Source organism: Gastrolobium bilobum, unplaced genomic scaffold (genome assembly GCF_033153095.1).
Source record: "Gastrolobium bilobum isolate Gb01-03AN ecotype WA unplaced genomic scaffold, APGP_CSIRO_Gbil_v1 utg1846, whole genome shotgun sequence".
Lineage (NCBI taxonomy): Eukaryota > Viridiplantae > Streptophyta > Magnoliopsida > Fabales > Fabaceae > Gastrolobium > Gastrolobium bilobum.
In genome coordinates this window covers 302,488-324,720 of record NW_026897931.1, presented here as the reverse complement: position 1 = coordinate 324,720, position 22,233 = coordinate 302,488, and the positions used below count along the sequence as shown (strand labels likewise).

The following is a 22,233-nucleotide window of genomic DNA, read 5'->3' as shown; positions in this document are numbered from 1 at the left end:
TCATTTTTTAGTTTATTGTGAACTTTTTAATTTACAATTTTTAAATGTAACTGCCGATTCGTAAACATAGTTGTGCTAAAATGATTTTCACTTTTGCGTAGGCGAGTTAAAAATATATCTTAACATTTTGATTTTAGTAAATACTGAAAGTACCATAAGAAGTGCCTAAAGTGTTACTTACGGTGAATTTATTATTCTTCTAAGCGTAGAGGTGAAAATGTCAAAAATAAAAACTTTATCTTTTGGGGGTACTAAAAAGAAAGAATCAATGTTTCAAATTTGAATGCATGTTTTTTTTTGGGCCAATAATATTAAAGTCTTAATTAGTTTGATTTGAGATAATTAGTATACTATAGCTATGTTTTGGAGAGAAGCTTTATAATTAAAGAACTTTTAGTTAAATGAGAAATAAAATACATGAAATATAATTTTAGACATACATTAGTTAATATATTTAAATACAAATTAGGGATTACATCGTAATTTTAAAGAATAAACTCTTTCACAAAGGTCCCCAGTCCCCACCCCCCTCCAAATCATATAATATAAAACATTCTGTTTTAGATATTGTATCTCATAAAATAAATCTTATTTACCAAAATTTGCTGTTTAGATAGCCTTTCCCCCCCGCTTATTAATATAGCAGAACGATAACTATTAGGATCATAGGAGATATGTCAACTTTGATGGGAGCGCAAACCCCTTATACTTGAAATTGCCAACCACAAATCAAAAATAACAAAAGAAATAAAGGAATTTTGCGCCAAGGCATAGTCCCTAACAATTAAGGGCAACGCAATACGATGAAACCTAAAAGTGGACCAAGTACAGAGAGAAGTACATACTCTTAAACGGATAAATACGGTTAGATACTATACAAATAAAATAGGTACAGAAATGATGATCCTTGTCTTCCAACGACAGCTAAATTACAAGGCGCTTTTAGTTACAGAAACTTGATGCCTAAAGAAAGCAGAATATCATTCTTGCTTGGAGGGATGTGGTTAAACAACATACAAATTAGCGCCTTTAAAGTTACAAATGGTGATATTTTACAAAAATATATACATTAAGACCCATAATAATCAATAAGATGATACACATGCCACTTCAATCCCCCCAAGCCCTTCAAGAACTAAAACTAAATAGCTAAATCCTACCTCAAAAATTATAAATGAAAAGCAATAACTAAGATTGGGGAGAAACGTTGAAAGGATTATTCCAACCCTGCAGATTTCAACCAAACTACCACCACTTGGATCTTTACAACTATATCCGTCACTCCTACATGAGGTTCAGAAATCTGACTTCATAAGCTTCATTCGAGGTTTGATGTTAACATTGGCAAAGGGTTTTGTCTGTTCAACATGAACATAATCCCTTGTCTTGAGAACCTGCAAACATGGTTGAAATTAAATTTGAACCAATACAAAAGTTGCCAAGGAGGCACACCAGAAGAACTGAACGCTTTGAAGAATTCAAACAAAGCATATTAAGTAACACATACAAGGTGTCAGTGCACTACAAAAACTCACTCCATAAAAGTAAGCTGTGACCCTCCAAAGCATATTCAATCTAAGAACTACAACTAAAGCTCAATCAGTGGAGAACATTATTTTATATTGGGAACAAATGAATGTCACATACAGACGATATAATCGTATTCAATATCATACTAGATAATGTCCTCAGCCCCTCGTGTTCAGCTCAGTTATTTTTTAAGGATATTTCAATCTCAGATTTGTAAAAGGACTGGGTAGCCCTGCTGCATTCTTAGTTTTTCTCCTTCACTTTCCTCACTTCCTGTTTTGGGTGATTTTAAAGGATACCTTATCCTCGGTCCAATTTTACAACTTTCATTCTCTTCTCTCTAATAAAATTTATTTTTCTTATCATGTAAAACAGAGGGCGTACAATATTTCAACTATTATTATCCTAAACATGAAGATACGTCAAATCAAACAATTAGACAGTATATATGTCAGTTGAAATAATCCTCAATAACATACCAGTGTTTCAAAAAACATCCTTGATGCTTCCTTCCGTGTTTTACCAACTAATAAATTGTCAAGATGCAGGTTCTGCCGTCCTTGTAGATCTTCCTTATCAAACACAGTCTGCAGATACTTGGCAACAGCCCTGTGGATAAATGCATTAGATAGCTATTCAAATATAACATGCATGGAACTCGGAATCACTGCACATATGAATGTTACCCAACTCAAACGAATTCACAACAGAAAAATTAGTTATATGATCCTAATGATAGGTATCTGAAACTGAATCTGTGTTATGTGTAAATTATCTATTTATGAACTATAAAACCGATATCATCAAGATATTGGTCCCGAGACTGTACAGATTCACAAACATAAGAAAAATGCAACAAGAAAAAATCCGAGAAAAATGCAGGAACTTCGAGGGTCCTGCTTCCTCCCACCCCAAAAACAATCGTCTCTCTTACCTACTTTCTCAACCCCCCCACCCTTTATACTCCCCTCTCAACTGAATTCTCGTCTGACCCATTCTCTTTCTGCCAAATGTCCATTTTGTTATGCAGCCCATCCCCAACATGAATATTCTTCATGGTTTCCTTGTTGCTTACCCAAGGGTTGATCCCTAGTTTCTCACCTTATTCCTCCCACAATATACCTTAGTTATGGGATACACCATGTAAAGAACCTTGGGATACACCACCTCAAAAGCTAGCTCAAAGGGTGGGAGTGCCCAAGGCCTTATAAAGGCCACATTAGTTGCCCACACAATCAATGTGGGACTATATATCTCAACATATTGTGTAGGCAACTAATGTGGCCTTTATAAGGCCTTGGGCACTCCCACCCTTTGAGCTAGCTTTTGGGGTGGTGTATCCCAAGGTTCTTTACATGGTATCAGAGCTTGATCCTCACTGCCTCCTACTTTAAAGTGAAATTAAAAATAAAAAGCACAAAAAGGTAAACCAAAAATTGGGCCTGTGCATAATCCACGCTTCAAGCCCAATGGGCTCTCGTGTGAGGGGGCGTGTTGAGATATGTAGTCCCACATTGATTGTGTGGGCAACTAATGTGGCCTTTATAAGGCCTTGGGTACTCCCACCCTTTGAGCTAGCTTTTGGGGTGGTGTATCCCAAGGTTCTTTACAATGGTTTCCTTGTTGCTTACCCAAGGGTTGATCCCTAGTTTCTCACCTTATTCCTCCCACAATATACCTTAGTTATGGTGGGTCTATCCCAAAGCTATTCACATAAAACTTATTTAGACTGTGTCGTGATAACTCAAACTAAACCATCTGCACACATCCTCAATTACTGGGCTTCTTTCAAGTGGAAAAATCTCCTTTTAAGTGTAAATGTTGAACCTTCATAGACAGCACTCAAGAAAACCCCCTAAGGCAATGGTCAGGGGAAAAGAAACTATTTCAAACAGCAGCGTAATAGAGAACTCAGGATATAGCATATGTATATAACCATAGGCATGGCAAAATATATAATTTTAGGTCAGAGTTTCACATATATGCATGAAATGAGTAGCAACCAACAATAGAGCATAGAAATGTTTAAGTGCAGTTACTTTCAATGCAGAGAAAGCTGAGCTACTACAGATTTGCATAAACAGACCTGGTTCGGGAAGACCATCCACTATTTTCGAGGTGAGTTCCTTCAGCACGTGGTATAAAATCATCATCATCTTCAATTATCTCATCATCACCAACATTCAAAAACCCTGGGAAGAGAGAGTGTGTGTGAAAGAATTCAAAATAGCAGCAACAAAAGCTTCATTCTCCTGTTTCAATAACTATTGCCTACATTTGTGTCAAATTAATGATTCAATTGCATTTTCCCACAAAGCAAATGGTGGAGCCAGAGTCCAGTAATAATAAGCTCCACATAATGACTACTGTTGTAAATATAGGAAAGGAGTGAGGGAAGTCTTGAGAAGCTGACACCTAAAATGAAGAACGATTGTTTCCGGGTGATTAATTGGTTGATTGATTGCTATTAATTAGAAGGCTGATTGATAGATCAACTCTACAGTAGTAATGTAGTATACTTTTCCCTCCAGTATAAATACATCTTTTCTACATTCCCTGGAGAAGGAAATGGAGGGCCACCTAGTACGGACGGTGTTTAAGTGGAAAGCCTCTGATAGATATCCTCCTATTACTAGAGTCTTTTGGAGGATAAATAAAGGGAAAAGAAATGGGTTAATGACTCAGGTGAGCAAGGGGAGGTGAGGTGACAACAGGGGAAAGAGAAGTGTTAGTTGCATTGTCTCTATTGTTTTCTTTTCCTTTCTATTTTCTGTTTCTGTGAGTGATAGTGAGAGGGCTCTGTTCTGTGATTTCTGCTCATGTAATTGGGAATTATTCCCACTTTCTATAATCAAATATCTGGGATTCTATCAGTTTCACAACAGTACTGTGGAGATATCCTAGTATAAGACCAAAACATTCCCACTCCAAACATTTTCATACTCTTATTTTCTCTCTAATTTTTTAATATAGAAAGTGGAATTATTCCCACTTTCTATAATCAAATATCTGGGATTCTATCAGTTTCACAACAGTACTGTGGAGATATCCTAGTATAAGACCAAAACATTCCCACTCCAAACATTTTCATACTCTTATTTTCTCTCTAATTTTTTAATATAGAACGAAAGCAGTATCATCCACCATAAACCCAGGCTATATGTTAGGTGAGGGACCCCAAACATCGGGGAATCTCCTACCATGACTGAGCAAGGAACCACACTTGAGGGCTTAACACCATATTTCGATCCCAAAACATAAGGCATTCAGGAGTATAGGTCATTCCACTTAAAGCATGTTTGTTTTACATTCCATCAAACACCAATGGGCATTGAAAAGAAAGAAATATTTATTTGCTTCTATGAAATGCTCATGGGAAGTGTTGTTTTGCCTCACTTGAATTCACAAAAATCTCCCCCTCAAATGAGTCCTCACACAAGTATGCTACCCCTCAAGTGGAAGCCTTTTTTTTTTGGTTAGTATTTTCATAATGTTCAAATAAGCACATTCCAACTTCCACCAAGCCTGGTTTCAAGATCTACATCTGTTCATCCGGGGAAGATAGGCCCATTTTTCCATAGGAGCCAATAGCCATGCCATACCACTCCCCTTGGGCTTATTGTGGTTCATGGCTCTTCTTCCTCCATGGACGCAACAACCATGAGAATCCCAACCACGATCTTGTATACTCAGGCCAACCAAACCATCTACTTTGATTCCATAATCTTGACCCAATACCTTAAGATATTAGGTCCATTAGTCATTTCCATCACATAGTTCATTCATTTCCAATGTAAGACATCACACTTCACTTTCTATCATTCTAGCTCTAGCTTCATCAAAAAAGAACATAAAAAGTTTTATAAAAAACTAATACCCTCCTCGAAGGAGGATCATCACTTCCCTATTTGTCTGATTGCCTTTGTGAACAAATCTGCTTAGAAGTCTAAATCTAGCCCAACATTGTTTTCTTTGTAGCTGTTCATTATTGGTTCACCCATCCACTATGATTGGAACCCACCATTAGTGACTAGTATGCTCCAATAGACCAAACCCCATAAACAAGTTGAGGTTTAAAGCTTGATATGCTGCCAAATTCCACTGTTTGCTAATACGTTGCCTGTGATAGGTTATATTATTATGGGTCTTCATAGAACTGATCATGGTGGCTTGGTATTTCAAGTCTAATGCTGTGTTAAATAATAATATAAACCATTAAAAAGACCTTCCCCCAACACCTTAAGGTTTGGGGTTGAAATGGTTCTTTACATGATATCAGAGCTTCAGTGACCATAAGGTCATGAGTTCGATCCTCACAGAAAGATGGCCAGAAATGGGGCACAGATGAGCTGTCGCATGACCAGAAAGATGCTGGAGAGAGGTAACATGATTAGAGGCTGATGGACATGAAGTTTCAGGCTTTGACAGATTGGCTCCTACTGATCCCAATATTGGAATCAAATTGCCAATCTAGCACCAGCTGTGATGCATGGGTACTCCTAAATAGTTGGCATACCCTACCGGGTACATACTCGGTACCACTCAAGTACAAATTAGTCTATGCATAACACAAGTTTTGTTTCTATGTTATATGGTTTGTTACTAAATGAAACGAACTGATATTTCATTCCCTTCAAAACATGTAAGTTCTTTAGATATTTTTGTTTACTTCAGTTTGAACATTATGAAAATTGTATTTATATTATATTTTAATACTTTATGTTCTTATATTTCTATATGATACATCCTCCCGTAACCCATATCCTAGCTACATAAATTTTGTTGTAACCCATACCCGTATTCATGAAACACAGAGCACCGGAAGAGGCAAAAGCCAGAGGCTGAAGCTGTGGCAAAGAGAAAATTGTGTATTGTGAAGGATAGTACCACTCCGATACCATACTGAAAAAGACAGTTTGTGACAGAAATTGTGTTGCATACACAGCCCATCATATTTATGATAGGAGTGCATTAAAGTAAAGGAACTAATCAAGGACTAGTTACAGAGTTAATTAACATCTATTGAACACAGTCATAACTATAATTGAATAGTTACATTAGCATGGACTAAATATGTTGAATCTAGACTAGTATTCCAACACACAGCTTGTTAAACCAGAAAACAACGTATAGGTCCATTTCATATGGTTGAAAATATGTTGACACATTAAGCATTTGAATAAAATGGACAAAGAAAAAGATTTAGAAGCAAACCTGTGTCATTAGCAACCATGTCATTTTCCTGCACCATGTAGCCATAGAACTTAATTAGACATGCATAAAACAATAAAGGAATATTACATACATCCTGGAAAGGGTAGATAGCAAGTTTACTTTCAATTACAAACAGCAGCATCGCAAAACCAACCTGCCGTCGGCTAGGAAAAGCACATCACATTTTGTTTCAAAAGCAAATGAGAATGTATCAAATGCCAATTATCCCAAGATCCAAGAACCATAAGGATGCAGATATAAACCACTTTAGAAGAGAGAGCATGTACAAGCTTAAAACCAAAACCACTCCCCGTTAAATCCGACTAGTATTAAAAAAAGAGAGTAGAACCTATATGCCAAGATTATGACTAATGAAATTAACAAAATTGCATATTCTAATACCTCATACCAAAGTTACAATGTGGTAAAAGGTGCAGTTAAGGCAATGAGGAGAGGCAAGGTGCCAGATACGGTTAGTGTCACTTGCAGGTAGAGGTGCAGTGCCTTTCAGTTTAGGTGAGGCGCTCACCGTTATTACCTTAATAATAACTGTAAAAAACTAATAAATCCAGCCATCTAACATACTAATTGTGATGCTAAAAAGGGTGGGTAAAATTGTCAGTGTCTTAAAAAATACGGGCTAGTGGCTACCATTGACACTGATTTCTATTTTTCTGATGAACTTTAGGAACTTAGGGTTGCCTAATTTTGGTTGTTTATCTCTCGTACCAATTTCAATTTTTAGGGCTGCCACGTTCATTTTGGTTGCGAATATTTTAATGTTTGATTTTCACTATAAATGTTAGATTAATTTATATGGAAAGTTAATGAAAAACAGGCTGCCACTTGGCTACCATTCACACTGATTTCTATTTTTCTGATGAACTTTAGGAACTTAGGGTAGCCTAACCTTTGGCTATTTATCTCTTTGGTACCAATTTTAATTTTTAGGGCTGCCACGTTTATTTTGGTTATGAATATTTTAATGTTTGATTTTCACAATAAATGTTAGGCTTGGGTAGTTAAAATACATGGAAAGTTCAAGAAAAACAGTAAATATTTTACTGCTTTCTTCTCTCTCTAACATAAAGGCCTTTCTTCAGGAAAGTATGCACTTCTTAGATTTCTCACCTCTAGGCATTAAAACCCCCTAGCGCCTTAAGGGAGCCTTTCGTCGTTAATCACCATAGATACACTCATACACATTCGTAATTCAAATTTAATATTTTTGGAAGCCAACACAGGAGGTAAATGAATGCATGCTTCTAAATGCATTTATAGTTAACAGTACTTCCATATTATCCTGTATGTCAAGCTACAGCATATATTGAGAATGATCTGCTTCAGGAAACAACACTAAATACGGCATGATACAAAGCAACAAGAGAGTGACAAGAAAGATAAAAATTAACAACCAAATTACACTGGCCCCAACACATTAGCTTTAAATAACGGTAATTACTAATTATTGTTGAGAGGAAAGCAAAAAATGATATGTGAAGACCTTCACTTTCAAAAACCAATTCCTGCTCCTGCTTCAAATCCAAACTTAATTACCAAATTTTCTATGTGCCCACATTCAGTATTAGAATTTCATTTAGCAAGAAAATGAATTCTTGAAATAAAAGCATATTTCTGACAATAAATTTCAATTCACAATGTTAACAAACAAAACTCATAATTTTTTTGTAAAGTATCAGGTATGTTAAATGTGTCTAGTCAAACAAACAAGAGATATCAAAAGAAACATCCAACTTTGTAGGGAAAATTTGAGAACTTACATCATTATGATCTACAAAAGGACTCCTTATAGCTGAGATTTCAGGGCACATTGTACTTTGTAGTCCAGCTTCCCGACAGACTGGGTTTTCTTCATCATTCAGAGGAATCTCTTTTTCATCCAAAACAAGTGCTACAGAATGTAAACAATCTACTTCAGTATTTTCACTAAATGTGCAGCCAGATTTGGCGTCCTTGTCATCACACCCCAAGCCAGAAGCAACAATTTGATCCTCATTTAAGCCCCCTAGCATGCTGTGTCCATTTTCCTCCATAGGCAGGTCCCCATTAAACGGAGCCTGATTATCAGTATATTCATTAGTTTCCTTAGAGCCAATATCCAAGGATGCATATAAATCATTAGCTTCCAAACCATCTGTTTGAACTTGTGTCCTAATCTCCATGCTATGCTCTAAAAATTCAATAGCACCTACTCCACTACTATCACCTTTATTCTCAATAAACTCATCCTCTAGAATAGGGTTTGTATTCAAATTCTGGGCATTTGGTATGCTCAATATATCAGTATGCATAGAATCTCCAAGATCATTGGTTTTATCTAGAAGAGGCAGCGATGCAACAAAATCATTTGCCATGCAAAGGTCATTTTCAAAGACTTCAGCTACGGATGAAGATTCATGCCCAGGGCCAACAGAGCAATTCTCTGCTTCAGAAACCTTTATATTTCCATCAGCATTGTTCATTTCAGCATTTTCAGAACTGTCAAGCTGCTTCACATGAGAAATAATATTTGTATGCCCATGACCCTCAATATCATGAGAGCCCAAGTTAACTTCAGATTGATGGCTCTCAGAAAAAAGAGGAATCTCAGTAGGTTGTGCTTCTGCATCTTCTTGGAGTGGGACTGCCATAGGTTCATTATTCCCTTCCACACCATGAATTTCAGTATTTGTTCTAGGATAGGACTCTTGATCATTTGTTTTTTCTATGAAAGAATTATCTAAACCATGATCAAAAACCATGATTCCAGTCAGATCTAATGCCTCATTTCGCAGAATAGTCAAATCAGCAGACAAACCTGGAAGATATGAGAAAATTGACTTAGATATGTTAGAAGAGAATTTCATAAATGAATATGATGATGCTCTTTGTAAAATTATCATCACAATAATTACGGTCACATGCTCTCCTAAAAATTAATTTTTGAAAAACATTTGGTAAAATTCAAAACGAACAGCTATGACCATCCCACAGATGTAGAGACAACATTTGGCAGACCACTTCAACCCACCCAAAAGTTCAAGGGTGGATTTGTCAAATATCATCCTCGTTGTTTTTTAAATTAATAACCAACATTATAAAAATGTTATGGAGAGGAAACAGAATACATGGGAAGAACAGTTTTAGGAATAACTGACAGCCTCACAGAAAAATGTGGTCTGTCAATAACTTCATGGAACCCTTGATATTAAAAGTATTCCTTTTCCTGATTTCAAAACTAACATACCACCAAACTAGGTTGCCTTGTAAAACATAGAGCATACTTGGTTTGTTTTCTATTTTCATTTCCAGCCAATGTGTTTTCACTAAAAATTACAAATATGCCACCTTGTTTCATCTCTTCCGTGTTTTCGGAGTTCTGAGGAAATGATAAAAATATAGCAGCTGAAAATGACGACAGAAAACAAACCAAACACAATTTGTTTTCACTTTCTATTTCCATTTCTTGAAAATGATTTTCATTCTCATCTTTTCAAATTTTAGAAACATGTATGGTTAGCATAATTAAATACTGTTACCAGAAAATAAACAATTCAAATACGTTTGTTTAACCTATTTTGAATGAATAAACTCAAAATTTAAAATTAAACTTGAGTAATAGGAATATAATTGCTATTGAAATTTTTTGAATACTAAACTCTTGTAAAAAACCACTTCAACCCAAAACCTTAAAGTATTGGGTGAGGGCCTTTTTAATGGTTTATATTATTCTCTAACACACCCCCATCGCGCAAGAGCCCTTTGGGCTTGAAGCGTGGATATTAGACAGGCTCAATTTTTGGTTTACCTTGTGCTTATTTAATTCCAATAGAAAGTGGAGGGCGGTGAGGATTAAACTAGTGACCTCGTGGTCACTGAAACTTTGATACCATATAAAGAACCACTTTAAACCAAAACCTTAAAGTATTGGGTGAGGGCCTTTTTAATGATTTATATTATTCTCTAACAACTCTTCAACCAAAACCACTCCTCGTCAAAAAAGATTAGCGAGTGTGGGGTGGAGGTAATCTTTGTACGCAGCCTTACCCTTACATAATTGCAAAGAAGCAGTTTCCTGAATTCGAACCCATGACCTTTCGGTCATAAAAAACAGCTTTACCACTGCTCCGGTTCGCCCCCTTAAACATAGAGAGTAGTCTAACAACTCTTAAACATAAAAAAAAATCTTAGTATACATTTTTTTTTTGCATAATTTAAAGAGGGCAAACCTTGAGCAGTGGTAAAACTGCTCCTAAATTTCTAAAAAGTCACGGGTTTCAATCCGGGAAACAGCCTCTTTGCAAACATGTAAGAGTAAAGTTACGTACAAGGATTGCCCTCACGCCACCCTCACTGGTCGGGGTTTAATGAAGAGTGACTTGTTTAGTGCATAAATTTATTATAAAAATAAATAGGATTTTGTTCAGGGCATAGGTTTACGATAGACCCCAAGTACCAAAGTATGTGACACATGGAAGGGGATCTGAAGTAGAGGATCAGCACAATTGGTTAGGAGGAAGGATTGGGGAATACAAGTTAATCACCAGCAGCATATAAGAACACCTATAGGGCAGTGGCAAATGAGGAAGAAGGGGGAACTCGGTGGGGGTGAGTGAGCTAAATGTGAAAAGAAGAGAGAGTAGGAAGAGGCGGTCATCCAGTGAGGAATTGGGGCCTCTGGGTAGCAAGGAAAAAGAACCTTGAAGATCTTTAGTGTCTTTATTTGTGTTTCTGTGAAAGTGAGTGTTGTTTCCAATGTTGTTAAAACTTAGTTTCTATGTAGAAACGATAGGGGTGGGCAAAATCGTAAAATCGTGAAACGTAAACGAAACGTAAGAGTTTACTAAGTATTAATATATATATATATATATATATATATATATATATATATATCCAACATATATAAAATCAAAACACACCAATATATAAGTCATTACAAATTTAAGTCCAAGGAAATAAAAATTAAGTTCAAATTCCGTAATCATAATAAATATTAAAATCAAAACATCAAAGTAATAACATATAATATGCATATATTTATAATTTTCAATTATTTTTTGAATTATCTACATATTTATAGAACTCAGTGAACATGACAATGAGAAAAGAATATATATACAAAATTATATGTGAACTTGAAAATGGGAGCGTTCTCTTCTCTCTCCACACAAATTCCATAAAAAACCAATTCCAATGCATTCGTTGAATTTCGATGGCTGAAGAATCATCATCACGTTATCGCCACAAGCTCCTCCTCCTCCAACGCAATACGTGGAGGCGAATTGCAAAAGCTCCGACAAGACTCGGCGGTTCGGTACGGGACCGATGCAGGGTTCTTGGTGGCGCTCATAAATCGAAAGGTGAAAGGAGTAGTTCAGGTTGCTTCGCATATAGAAGCAGTGAAGGATGGTTAAGAACCAATCGCTTTTGGACCCAATTCGATTCTTTCCCATTTCGGTGAAGGTTAGAAGCTCCACACTATCACCTTCTCAGATCTCGTTTCTTCAGGCAAGTTAAACCAACACACATCATCGCTATAGCCATTGTTGTTGTTGTTAGCCACGGTGCCACCATGGTTGTGGTTGTGGTTGTGGTTGTTCTTACTGGTACCTTGGTCGTCCAAGGCCGAGAAAGAAGAAAGAAGAGAGCGAGTTTGTCGGTAAGCTCCATTTCTTTTCTTTTTCCTTTTTTTTTAACTGAGTCAACTCGATAAACTCGTCGAGTCAACCGAGTTAATCGAGTTGACTCGTCATTTCAACCGAGTCAACTCAAAATCCGTTTCTACCACCGTTTCAACACGTTTTTGGTGTCAGAAACGTAGCTCAGGGATCCCATTGTAACCACCTGCATGTGTGCAGGTGGGCCAGTATCAGTTGGGAGAGCATTTGGTTAGCAAGGGTATAAAGGAAGGAACGACTACAGGAGAGGAGGAGTTCTGAGTGAAAAATGGTGGAAGGGAGTCAACAGAACCCTCAAAGAGTCTGCAACCATTTTCATTTTGTCTTGCGGATTACTCTCCTAAATCAGTAGCTAGTAGAGTTCTTTTGTCGACATTGGACAATTGAATAAAACTAGCCCATTCAGTATCCAATTCTATCATAGGAAGTTAGATATTGTATTTATATCTAGCATATATTGTTGAATATCATGAAATATTATAATATTGGGAATTTGAGATAGAATAGACCAACCATACCAGTCAAGCACGTGTTCAATGCAAACAGTGTGATGAATACAATCACAAATTAACTATTATAAGTCTTTGCATACAAAATTAACTATATCAAGTATAGTATTCAAGTTAGCAGGAATTACATATTCAGATTGTTAAATTTAAGTTTATATAATTGTTCCCAAGAGTGTATAAAACTGGAATAAACAGAACGTTTATCTATTGCATTTGATGTAGAAAAACGCATCCTCTCTTGGTCATTCTATTCAATTAGTGTCTTTATTTAAGAAATTTCGAGAAGTAAATGATGAAAGCAATGTTTTCATATTTAGGCTCATTTTAAGAAATTGTTTTTTCACTAAAAGCCAACCAAACATATTTTTATAATTGTTTTGCGTTATTAGTGAAAATAAAAATGTGTACCCCCACAAAAATGGCAATAGAATATACACAAACCAAACACACATCTTTTACTATCCATGAAGAGTGAGCATAATCACACTATAACAGGTGGGTATTTCAGGGATTTGAAATTGTTTAAGGGGGGGTAGCTGGAGACATTTGAGCAAAATGCTCCAAATAATTAACACCACAATATATACATGCCAAACACATAACTAACCTGTAAATATTGATTCGTGGAAAATTGCATCCTCCAAAAATTGTCTTTGAATCATTGAAATCTCATGGCGAGTGCAAGGAGCTTTTTTCCGTGTGCGACGTATGTCCTCAGTATTTGTCAACTGTTGGCGTATTGTACTTCAGGGAAAAAAAACTATTAGTATTCTGACGCAAGAAAAAAGGAATATGGTATACTATATAAGGTAAAATATAAATATGATAATAAATTAAAGAAAAAAACTAAGTAAGAAAATAAAAAAAATAAAAATTGGACAACTATCACCATTCACCAGTTAATTCATGCAGGATATCAGTCCTCAAGTTATCCTTTTGTAAGTTTATAACAATTCAAAGTTAATCTACTCCTACCCCATAGGAAGAGCTAGGTGTCATTAATCTGGGACCAAAATAAAGGATAAGCATATAAGGCACAAAATGAAACAACCAGACCTCTAAATAAATAGGTCTGCTATCTTGCAGGGTAACTTTGTAAGCATCCAATATTCATCTCAATAATTCTTGACATATTATATATCAGAGATTAAAGGTACAAAAAGCTTCAGCAGATATAAAAAACTTTCTCTTCTTCCAATGAAGTGCTGAGCACTTTTGGCTATTTTATTACCTCTAATACAAATTAATAAATCACTCAGTCAGTTTCTCCTTGGCATTTAAATAACGACAGAAGAAATGGCAAAAGGATGGGAGAATGATAGATCTTTGAAAGACAAGAAAGTGGGCAAAAAATATCATTTTTTCACTCTATTATAAGCAAACATAAAATAAAGTGGAAAATGAATGAATGGAAAACTATAAAAACGTACTCGCCATGCAAGACCATCATATCATCCATAAGCACCTTTCTCTTTAAGGCACTAGTGCGTGTTCCAGAACGTAAGCGTTTCGTTGATGCTATTTCAGGGGCTGCTGGACTGGGTTTCACTTTTAAAACTGAAGATCTTCTACCAACTGGAGCAACAAAAATTCTTTTAAGCCACTACCTTGTTCTCAAGGAAAATAAATGCTTAACTAAAAATATGTAGCAAAAAGCATTAAGGACCACTGTTATACCTAATATTGAAGACAATAGATCATCATCATCAGGTATAGACTCTGCAATTCTCTTGGATTGAGCCCCTCCATATGATTCAACCAAATCCACACTCTGCATTGTGAGCGTACTTTCTGTGAAGCTGCGCTTTTTACCAGAGATGGATTTTACTCCTGTAGCATCTGTTTGGCCTTCAGATATACCCTGCTTGTCAGGAGTAGACTCCATCAGTAAATCATTTGCTTCACCACCACCATGTTGATAAGCTAAGAAGAGCATTTTTTCAGGCTCTGGAATGTCAGAAGCAGCAGATTTGTTTATACTTTCGACTCCATTACTAAATATCTGGCTCCCAAGTTGCACATCTGACTTCTCCAAATGTGGTGTTCCTTTACACACAGATGGCTCCATAATCTCATGATAACCTAAAGCAGGATCTGAAACATCAGTTTCATGACACTTTTCACCTGTAAAAAGAAAAAGCAATTGATTATTTTGGAATTCCTCATCTTTAAATATGTCCATCAAACAGATACTTAAAGTAGCTTCTTAAAAGAAAACAGAATCAACTCAAAGTACAAAAAATAGGTATTATTTCTATAAAGTCGATTGTCTCACACACAAGGGGAAAAAATAAATGGAATGCATGATATGAAGTCCATAGGCCAATTAAAAGTCAACACAGCATCATGGTGACATGGCTGTCAAATATCACAAGCAATATGCAACATGCAATAAAGAAATGTAAAGTTATATTCTAATAACAGAATTCCCTGTAATGTACTCATTTAACTCCACAGGTAAAAAGAGAAAAATGAATAATTAGATATCTGTAAAATTATGCAAGATGAATTATTTGCATTAATACCTTCAAAAGATGACAGAGAAGGCTGGCTCGGATGAGAGGTGCATGGCCGAAGGTATGACTCAGTGGGTTGCACAGCTTCATGAGATACAAGGTTAGCCTCTGCTTCCTTCACTTCTTGAGAAGCCTGTGCTTCCACATCAACGACTTCAGGTCTTCCAGGTGATCCTGGAGGACTTATAACATTGGATACTTGAGCCCCATCAAACAGAAAGGATTGCCCCTCACTCTTAGAAATTTCAATGTCATTCAGAACTTCATGCTTTGACAATGTTTTATCATCCTCTACATGACCATCTGATTCTGGCCTCTGAGATCCATCCATGCCAGACAACAGTTTACCAGAGAGGTCTTCTTGGTCAGATGTCACATGAGAACAATTAGGAGATGCAACAGTTTCATTTACATTAACACCTCCAAAAACAACACATTTTGTAACAGTTTGGTCCAAAGGAGCCACAACTAGTTCATCGTTCATCACAACTCCATCATGTGAGTCTTTTACCTTCTCGAGTATATCAGAAGCATTGGTCGTCTTACCTGCACATTCTTGTAACAGGGTGGTCTGGTACTCTTTATTGGATGAGTCCACCAAGGGTGATGATGTTAAGCAATGATCATTAGGCACCAAATTTTCTTGATCCTTCATAACAACCATACATGCCAAATGTTCCTGTTCCTCTCTTTTGCTTTCCACTTCAACCAGAGTGCTGTCATTGTCCTCATGATGCAAATCAGCATCAACATGCTTCCCATTATTTTGCAAGGAGCAATCAATTGCATCATTCTCCCTGTGGTCAGCAGAGGATTCTTTTTGCATGGTCTCCATTGATACTAAATCTGCTGAATTATGATAATCAACTTCATTATTGACCAGATCCACCAGAGTACCAATCAAGTTTGGCTCTTCTAGTCCAGGAGTAGATGGACCTTGAGCATACCCACTGACTTCAGCAGCAGCGGGTAAAGCATCAAACTGTTCAAAACGGATCAAGTCATTGATTAAAACCAGAAGAAACTACAATCTATAATCAACAGAACTGCTTTCGCTTCATCCACTCTCCACCAGAAAAAAGAGAGAAAATTGAAGACAGTGACAAGGAATAAAAGCAAACATTGATAGGCATGCAGATATTTTAAAATATAAATTTTTCTTGCTTCAACTGTCTTTCACTTGCATTCTGTCTGAAGTTTCACTCACCTTTTCATCTTTTTGATGAGATACTTGAGGACTTGCAGTTAGGTCATCATGCTCCAAAGTAGCAGCTTTGTCTAGTAACAAAACCTGATTTTACCAAATCAAGTTAAAAACCTCCAAAAGTAAACCAGAAAAATGTATCTACATAGTCAATTATTCTCCATAGATATACACATCAAGATATTTTGTTTCCCAACTGTGTCAATTCAAATCTGACATAGCAGTGCTCCAACTACAACCAAAGTTTCTCAGCTATACTTATCAAAATGATGGTAGCAACAGCAAAGCATAGGATCATTTCGGGATAAAGATAATGCAAAATGCTGATCTAGGAATGCAATGATGATAGTGATACAGAATTGAGAATAAAAAAATGCATAAATTTTTGGGATAAAAAAATGTTATATATAAAATAAAAAATCATTTATCAACTATCAACTGAATTGAAGTTGCAAATGAGAAGTAAAGGAGATGATAAATTGATATTGGGTGTCGACATCAATTCTTATCAATTATATTAAAAGATTTTTGAAGGAGCAAGGAGGACATGGCTTTGTGGCAGTGGGCTACATATACTGTTCTTGATTAATTCTTAGGCAGAATGGCAGGGCTTCACTAGGCTGCAAATGTTTTTAGACATCAAATTTCCAAGACCCAATTTCTCTTGGTTCTTAGGCCAACAGATCTCCACACCAACGAGACACCAACATATTCATTAAAGAAAAATTAAATGAACCCCTCCTTTTCAGTTTTACTTGTCTAGCATCAGATTTATATCAGGCCTGCCAGAGGCTTGTACAACTACATGTCAGATGCATATATCACTCTAGTATACTACCACCAATGAGGCACATCTATGCTTCCTAGTCATAACCAGACAACAAAACTGTAACATCCAAATCAGTATTTTGGGACCTTAAACAACATAAATCACATTTCAGCAATCAGATCCAGGCATAGGATGCTCAGGGAAAAAATAAACATGAAAATTTACCTCATCAAGGTCTAAACCAATTTGAGAGGCATCACCATCACCAAAACGCTCTGTAATACACGTTTTGCCATTAATCATTACTTGGCACAGATCTCTCCGTAATTAAATTTCACTATCAAGTGACCAGTACAAAGAGAAATAGAAAAAGAGACAAACGGTAATACTAACCATCCAATCCAAACTGTGAAGTAGTGTAAACCACACCCTCCATAGTATCTTGCAGTGTAATCTGCTCCCTTGTGCTGACATGGTGATCAACGTAGTTACTGTTCACAACATATATACTCTTCTATTAATAAACCAATAGATCTTCCACATGAACCATATTACATAAAAACATGTTTAGAATATGGATCAATTCTGAAAAAACACAACCAAATGAAAGATCTTAAACTAAAAACAAAATTATAGTATTACTGTGAAATTTCTTCTATCAATCATCTGAAAATACCAAGGAAAAAGCTGATACATAAGATCAGATAAAACCACTGACAAATGCTTACAAATGAAAGGAAATAAATTAAATTAGACAAAAACCAGCTCAATTAAGTAAAAAAATGTTGTTGCACTAAACAACAGCTAGAGCTACAATTGATGATATCATCAAGCACTTTGGAACTAACCCTTGAAAGATGTCATTGTCTGGTAGTTCAAAATCATCAAGATCAAAAGTCTCAGGTAAGGTGATGGAATGGTAAGGTGCAGTGGACTCTTCCGGTGGCAAATCAACTGCAGTGGAGCGAAAAGCTTGCTTTACCTTAAGCAAGGCTTCACTGCAGTCATCAAAAAGGTAATTCACCTTTCTAGAATATATCCTCACCACACCAAGCAGAAGATGACTGGACAAGCGGAGTGCGATTGGTACTTCAGGAAAAAGAATGGAATCTGTTCACATTCATAAAATACACTACATAAATAATCTGAGATGATAAAATGTAGTCAAAATTAGACAGCAGAAAATGCGGCACAGGCATGTAAAATGTAATGAGGAATATTACTCTCCACCACAGGTATCATAACAAAATTTATGCAACAGCAAGGATTTCACATCAGCATAAGCTAGTCCTAACTCTTGCTTTTTACAATCAGACTACAGATAATAAAAAAGTTCAAAAGTATAGCCACTAAAACAATTATCCCAACCAAGGTACAGTTCTTAACAAGAGCAATATACCCTTTTTTTTGCTAAGAAAATAATTTCATTAAGATGAAGAGAAGAAATGTACAAGGAATCTGGAGGATCAACAGACTAATGATATGCCACAAATTAGGGGACCACAAAAGGTTCTGTCTCCTGCCATCTGTGTCATGTGTGTGTGGCTCTAGTTCAGAACCAGTAGCTCACTTTTCTTTTCTTTTTTTTAACACAGCCCTACGGCCAGATCCATCTGATATAGACTATTTGAAGTAGATTCTACATCAATTTCTTACAATCAACTTCAGGGGTTTCATTAGGACTGCGGAAGGAAAGATTCTAGATCAATGAGCAATCTATGCTGCTCTTTGGAGTATTTTCCTCGAGGGAAATGCTTGTATATTAAGAGTTCTTCTCAGCCAACAAATCTGCTATAGGACAAGATGATCTTTTTTACCTCTCTTTTGTGTGCAGATCATGGTAACTTTAAGGGGTTGGCCATAGCAGATATGCAAATGGAGTCGAAAGCTCTATTGTTGAACATGTTTGCCTGTCCATTCTTTGTTTCTCTTTTGAGCCCTCATTTAGCAAGCTTTTCTAATCCTCATTCTCCACTGTACCTTCTTATTCTCAACTACAATAATATATTTCCTCCTCTATCTAAAGGAAAATCACAAAAGAGCCCTCTAGTTTCTCTGCATATAAACAAGGATGCTCATTGCCTCAACAAACGTAGCCCCATTAGCAAATTGCCACAAGGATGCCAAGAGAAAAAGCTTGCTCATGAAATCTTGGGAAAATACTCCAACCGCTTAGACATATAACTACATAGAATGCACTGACCAAATAACCATTGGATCCTTACAACTCTCAAATTCTACTGAATTTGTTACACAAAGCATAATCACAAGTTTAAGCAGTAGCTCTTCCTCTCTTTTTTTGGTTTGTCGCATTTGTGTGTGTGTGTGTTGATCTGTTTGTGCAATCCAACGAAGCTCGAAGTTGAGTAGCTCTTTCAAATTATTCTCATGACTAAGCCAAGATTTTAAATTCCAGAATGCTCAAAGTTGTATACTTTTCTTAGGTATAAGTGGTAACTATCACAAGACTAAGACTTTGCGAATACTTATTCTATCACATTAAATGATAGAATAAGTATCTAGCTCACTAATCGCATAAAGCACTCTAAGCACAAGATATATAATAAATAAATTAAAAAGAAAAAAAAAAAGAAACTGACCTACAGAGACGCCAATGTCAGTATCTGCCACCTGATTCTTGCGGAGCTTCCTCTCCAGATGTGCAGCTATCCATATAGTCCCAAGAGGCCCTTTTTTGGCCAATATAAACTGAGAGTAAAACATTTCTCTTCACCTTCACAAAATTTCCCACTCCAAACAAAACACCAACTCTCCCAAATCTCAAATCCCCATAACCAAGCACAACAACAAAACCAGAAACCAAAAGCTGTTTCGCAAATTCCACTCTAGGAAAGACACGAAACCCTAATTTCACCTTCTCGAACAACACAAACGCGACTCTTACCGCAATTGCACCCCAGGAGCTCGACGAGTGAGGGAAAACGAATCCCCGTGGAGAAATTCACCAGAAACTCAAGGTTTGTAACCGAAGAATTAGAAGATCGAGAAAACACTGAGAGCGAAAAAGTGGAATAGCACAATCCTGAAGCGGAAATGGAAAAAAAAATCCCTAACTGGTCTCCAACACCGTAAGAAGCAGCACAATTGAGGAAGCTCTTCGATACAGAGAATTGAGATTTTGGGTTCGTTCGACGCTTTTTGAATTAGTGCGTTGAAAGAAAAATGAAAACGAAAAAAAATGAGTAACGCACGCACGCGACCGAGATTAGATTTGGGTTCGGTCAGTGTATTTTTATTTTTTCGAAATAATAAGGTAAAAGGTAAATAAGTAAAATAAGTTCTATATTATTGTGATTTGTGAGTGAGTGAGAGTGTGAAACCTATAATTAAGTAATTTGGAACATGTTGCAGTGTATGTATCTCGTTGGCCAATTGCCACGACACGCAAACCCGCACGTTTACTCAAGTTGCTTAAATGATTTTCTTTTACTGCTGCGGTTTATTAAAAAAAAGTGGTGAGTCATTTATTATTTTAAATGACACAATTTTTAAGTTATTTTAGATAAAATAATATTGTTTTGATATATAATTGGTATTTGTTACGAGAAGCCCATGTCATCCAACGAAGCTCGAAGTTGAGTAGCTCTTTCAAATTATTCTCATGATTAAGCCAAGATTTTAAATTCCAGAATGCTCAAAGTTGTATACTTTTCTTAGGTATAAGTGGTAACTATCACAAGACTAAGACTTTGTGAATACTTATTTTATCACATTAAATGATAGAATAAGTATCTAGCTCACTAATCGCATAAAACACTCGTTTTTTGGAAATCGCATAAAACACTCTTAGCACAAGATATATAATAAATAAATTACAAAAAAAAAAAAAGGAAAAAGTCAAATAGAGACACCAGTTCTCCTGACCAAAAGTCACCAACTCTCCTCACCTCCTGTCCCTCTGGCGGTGACAGTGTGCCCAAGATAAAACACCTAAATATCTTATCTTGGGATCAGACATTACAGGAAGATCACCCCAAGCCCTTAAATGGAAAATACCCTCCTACACCCCAGCACACCTACCCATATAAGGTGAGTTCCCCCTTCTCTTATAAATACATCTTCAGCACCAGGGAAAGGGTATCTTATATACCGTTACCCTCTTAGTTTACAAGCTTAGGTCTTACACACACATCATTTTTCATTAGTAATACTCATATTTGAGATAGTACTTCCTAGCTTGGTCTTTACATATGCTGGGAGTATAATCCATACTGGAAACATATTGGGCTTGTAGATAGATTCCAACCATACACTATTAATATATAATTGGTATTTTTTACTTTTTCTCCTTCACTTTGTTTCTATGAAAAATCATAAGTCCCTAGAAAACACAAATGTGCTTTTTATTTTATTTTTTATATGACAAGTAACAATTGTAGTTCTTTATCTCTGTCTTAGGCTTTCTTTCCATGTCATAATTATATTTTTTATCTTTAATTTTTTTTTCAAAAATCTACCTATTTCGGCTAAATCACCAACTCTGTTAAGACATATTAATGGAATTGGACGACACAAGTGCATAATTGGCACTATGTCAAGATATAACTCTTTTTGAAATATGTGATTAAAAGTTGGTAAGTTTTCAAAAGATTTGAGACAAAATGTAACACAGACTTACATAGTAAAGTGTCAATTGTGCACTTGTGCTTATATAAAAAGTATCATGTCAAGCAAGGATACTTTGTGCTTATATTATAGTTTCTAATGAAGTTAGTGATGAGATGAACCTCGAGTTTTAAAAATATTTAGGATAAAAACAATTTAAAATAAAATTAAAGGACGAGGTTTCTAT

At 36.1% G+C, this 22,233-nt stretch overlaps 1 protein-coding gene across 1 annotated transcript; it reads right to left on the bottom strand.

The window, feature by feature from the left end:
• Positions 1–857: 857 nt before the first annotated feature.
• On the bottom strand, positions 858–20,618 carry LOC133311499 (sister chromatid cohesion 1 protein 4). Its single transcript, XM_061512554.1, has 14 exons — positions 20,021–20,618; positions 18,269–18,530; positions 17,814–17,911; positions 17,646–17,695; positions 16,655–16,738; positions 15,457–16,429; positions 14,609–15,055; positions 14,362–14,506; positions 13,539–13,675; positions 8,526–9,562; positions 6,745–6,772; positions 3,617–3,722; positions 2,010–2,139; positions 858–1,394 (listed from the first exon to the last, which is right to left on the bottom strand). Exons 1-14 carry the CDS (start codon positions 20,142–20,144, stop codon positions 1,296–1,298), a joined length of 3,720 nt encoding a protein of 1,239 aa, XP_061368538.1. The 5' UTR covers positions 20,145–20,618; the 3' UTR covers positions 858–1,295.
• Positions 20,619–22,233: the final 1,615 nt, after the last annotated feature.